The sequence below is a fragment of the Amphiura filiformis genome, chromosome 7, assembly GCF_039555335.1.
Source record: "Amphiura filiformis chromosome 7, Afil_fr2py, whole genome shotgun sequence".
Taxonomy (NCBI): domain Eukaryota; kingdom Metazoa; phylum Echinodermata; class Ophiuroidea; order Amphilepidida; family Amphiuridae; genus Amphiura; species Amphiura filiformis.
This window is the reverse complement of record NC_092634.1, coordinates 38,023,962-38,027,769: the sequence shown is the minus strand read 5'-3', so window position 1 is coordinate 38,027,769 and position 3,808 is coordinate 38,023,962. Positions and strand designations below refer to the sequence as shown.

Genomic DNA, 3,808 nt, shown 5'->3' with positions numbered 1-3,808 from the left:
CAAATGTGAGAAAGTTACATGAAAACAAAAACAAATGCATAATGAATAGCGCCGCTATGAAAATGTGTGATTTATTTTCGTGTGGTCCTGGACGTTAATAAAGGGCCAAAGTTGTCATGATTTTAGTTGTGGTGTGGGTTGACATTGGAAATTAATTTACAAGCAATCACAGCATAAATGGGCTATTCCAGAAATTAATTATTGGCACCCTCTAAAGAAGAGATGGGAATTCAAACTGTTTTAACAGTGAAATAACGCCCCTCCTCAAAAAATGAGTTCTTTTTTTTTCAATTTTTCAAGACTAAGCACTTCCTTTCTCTTGACTGACCCAAAGGCTGACATTAAAATTGTTCACTTGATTGTTGGGAGTGGCCTGCTTTCCATATACAGTAAGTATTGACATTGTCCAAGAAATAAAGACACGACGATCCAAAAACCCAAGGAAGATGCAAATATAAAAGTTGCAGTTTGCCACATTACATGCCCTATTGATTTGTACACAAAGCGTAAGTGAACAAGATAACTAGCGCTGGGCTTTCATTGATTAGCACGAAAGGCTAGCATCGTGCTTTCGTTGATTAGAACACAAAAGTGCAACTTTTTATTTCGTATCTTCATCAGGTTTTGGACTACCGTTTCTTTAATTCTCAACCAATTTCAACAAATATAGGTCTTAAATCAGAGCGAAATAGTACAGGCATCGGCTGCTTGTTTAATTTTGACACATTTGTCTTTATTTAGAATATACAGGGGTGAACACAACTGCTACCTTAATTCTTTTTGCTTACTGTAGGCCAGCATGCTTATATTGGCTTTTTAGCCGGGCTTGAGCATTTTGTTTGAGCCTGGTCCCACTAGGACCCAAGCGTGTCTCCACACGGAGCGACCATTTAAACAAACTTGATCTTTACTAAATTGTTATAAATGCCCTGGTGAAATCTATTAAAGTACCAGATAACATTGTACTAATGAAATATGAAATAGCGCCATCCAACAAACCTTCATTATGATTGTATCAGACATAGGAATCGGTGTACCAGTAGGCATTTGGTATAATGCTACATGGCCCATTATAGGGAAAATGGTACACTACTAAACTTTCACGAATATACATAGATGCACACAAATTAAAACACAAACATCTTCCTTGTTTTGTTAAATTTGGTCCCATTTCTGAAAGCTGTTTGTTTTTGTCTTATGATCAGTATTTGATTTGATTTCTTCTTTTAAAGTTCCTTTATTGTCTGTGGGACGTGGTCATTATGGTGTACATGGAGCAAAAGCACTAGACTGTTTCTGTACCTTCCTTATATGCACATAAACTCTCCAAATGTGAGAAAATTACATGAAAAAACAACAAATGCACAATGAATAGCGCCGGTATGAAAACGTGTGATTTATTTTCTTGTGGTCCTGGACGTTAATAAAGGGCTCACAATGGTCAAGATTTTATTTGTGGTGTGGGTATCTTCATAGGTGGTAGATATCGGACATTCAATAACAAGCAATCACAGCATAAATGGGCTATCCCCGAAATTAATTATTGGCACCCTCTAAAGAAGAGATGGGAATTCAAACTGTTTTAACAGTGAAATAACGCCCTCCTCAAAAAATGGGTCCTTTTTTTCTTTCATTTTTTTCCAAGATTAAGCACTTCCTTTCTCTTGACTGACGACCCATAGGCCGACAGTAAAATTTTCACTTGATTGTTGGGAGTGGCCTTCGTTCCATATAGGCCAACATGCTTATTATATAGGCTTTTTTTAGCCTGGCTTGAGCATTTTGTTTGAACCTGGTCCCACCAGGACCCAAGCGTGTCTCCACACGGAGCGACCATTTAAACAAACACACTTGACTTGATATATCTTTACTAAATTGTTATGAACTGCGCTGGTGAAATCTGTTGAAGTACATGTACCAGATGACATTGTAATGGAATATGAAATAGCGCCACCCAACAAACCTTCATTGTTGTATCAGATGGTATAGGAATCGGTGTATCAGAATGATATTGGTATATGCATTTGTAGTAATACTAATTATACGAATATACAAAGATACAAACAAATTGAAACACAAAATCTTCATTTGTGTCATCTTCTTGTTTTGGTTAACTTTGGTCCCATTTCTAAAAGCTGCCTCTTTTTGTCATAATTATTTATTTTGTATTTTAATTAATCTTCTAAAGTCAAGTAACATTTCCATCCCAAAAATAATTTGCAGCAATTGATCTGTTCATAAAGTAGTTTTTAAGAGCACACTTCTTAAGTTATCATTGGTTATAGAAAATAATGAAATATACTAATTATATCAGTACTTGATGTGATTTCTTTAAGGGATCTGGAATGAGCGTTTTGAGCATTTCGACAGTATTTTTTGTGGGACATGAGAGCACATCAGACATATCGAATTGCATTCTGAATACGAAGAATGTCTTTCTGGTATCAAGAAATTTTCATTTTTGAAATTCACGATATAATACAAATTTTATGACAAATTATTGAAATTTGATATTTTCACATTTTTGATATAGGCCTATAACAATCCTCGAAGTAAATTTTATAAATCTAATGATATATTCTTAAAGTGCATGTAGCTGGGAGGAAAAGCCGACGATCAATTGAAAATTTTGACCTTTCATATGGAAGATATGGATTTCCTTCCAAAAAGACCTAATTTTTTTGTGTTTTGGAAAAAATCCATATCTTCAATACGAAAGGTCAAAATTTCCAATTGATCGTCGGCTTTTCATCCCACCTACATACACTTTAAGTATAAATCATCAGATTTATAAAGTTTACTTCGAGTACTGTTAAATATCAAAATATCAATTTTTAATCATTTGCCATAAAATGTGTATTACATTGCGAATTTCAAAAAACCAAAATATTTGATATCAGAAGGACATTCTTCGTATTCAGAATGCAATTCGATATGTCTGATGTGCTCTAATGTCCAACAATAATTACTGTCCAAACGTTCATACCCCATCCCTTAATGATAGGTCCTTTATTGTCAGCATGGGACGTGGCCATTGTGGTGTACATGGAGCAAAATAACCAGACTGATTTTCTATACGATATTTCTCCTTCCTTTTATGCGCATGAAATCTCCAAATTTGAGAAAGTTACATGGAATCAAAACAAATGCATAGTAAAGAGCGCCGCTATGAAAACGTGTGATTGATTTTTTTTTTTTTTTTTTTATGTTAATAAAGGGGCAAAATTGTCAAGATTTTAGTTGCGGTGTGGGTATCTTTTTAGGTGGTAGACATAGCACATAGGAGCCGGAGGTTCAATTACAAGCAATCACAGCATATAATGGGCTATTTCCGAAATTATTGGGACCTTTACTGAAGAGATGGGAATTCAAAGATTCGCCGTTTTTACGGTGAAATAAAGCCCCCCTCAAACAAAGTGTTCTTTTTTTTTTTTTTTTTTTCAGGAGAGTTCTATAGGCTGGTAGTTTCCATTGTTTTGGTTAAAAATAATTGTCTTCTTTAGAGTATGATTATCATTAATTTCCGGATTTTGTAGCTGTGCAATATTATTGTGTGATTGTTTCACACGCTTTGCCAAAATATTGCAAAGAATGGTTTTACAACAGCCAGTTTCGTTTGGTGAGTACGGATTCATTTGCCTTGCTTGGTCTTAATTAATTGGAAGAAGAATTACTTCTTTTTGTTTTCACATTTATCTTTACTTGAAAGATGTAAAGTGTTATTAGTTCATAACTTTAAAGTAACAGAATGAAGAAATTCACATATTGATTGGCTGTTTTTTTTTGTGGAAATGAAATCAGTGTAGAT

General features: G+C 34.5%; 1 protein-coding gene across 1 annotated transcript in view; it reads right to left on the bottom strand.

The window, feature by feature from the left end:
* Positions 1–3,035, bottom strand: part of LOC140157831 (uncharacterized) — a 10,378-nt gene extending 7,343 nt beyond the window's left edge. The window contains 1 exon segment of the mRNA XM_072181078.1: positions 2,987–3,035. Within this exon segment, the coding sequence (XP_072037179.1) occupies positions 2,987–3,035 (49 nt within the window).
* Positions 3,036–3,808: the final 773 nt, after the last annotated feature.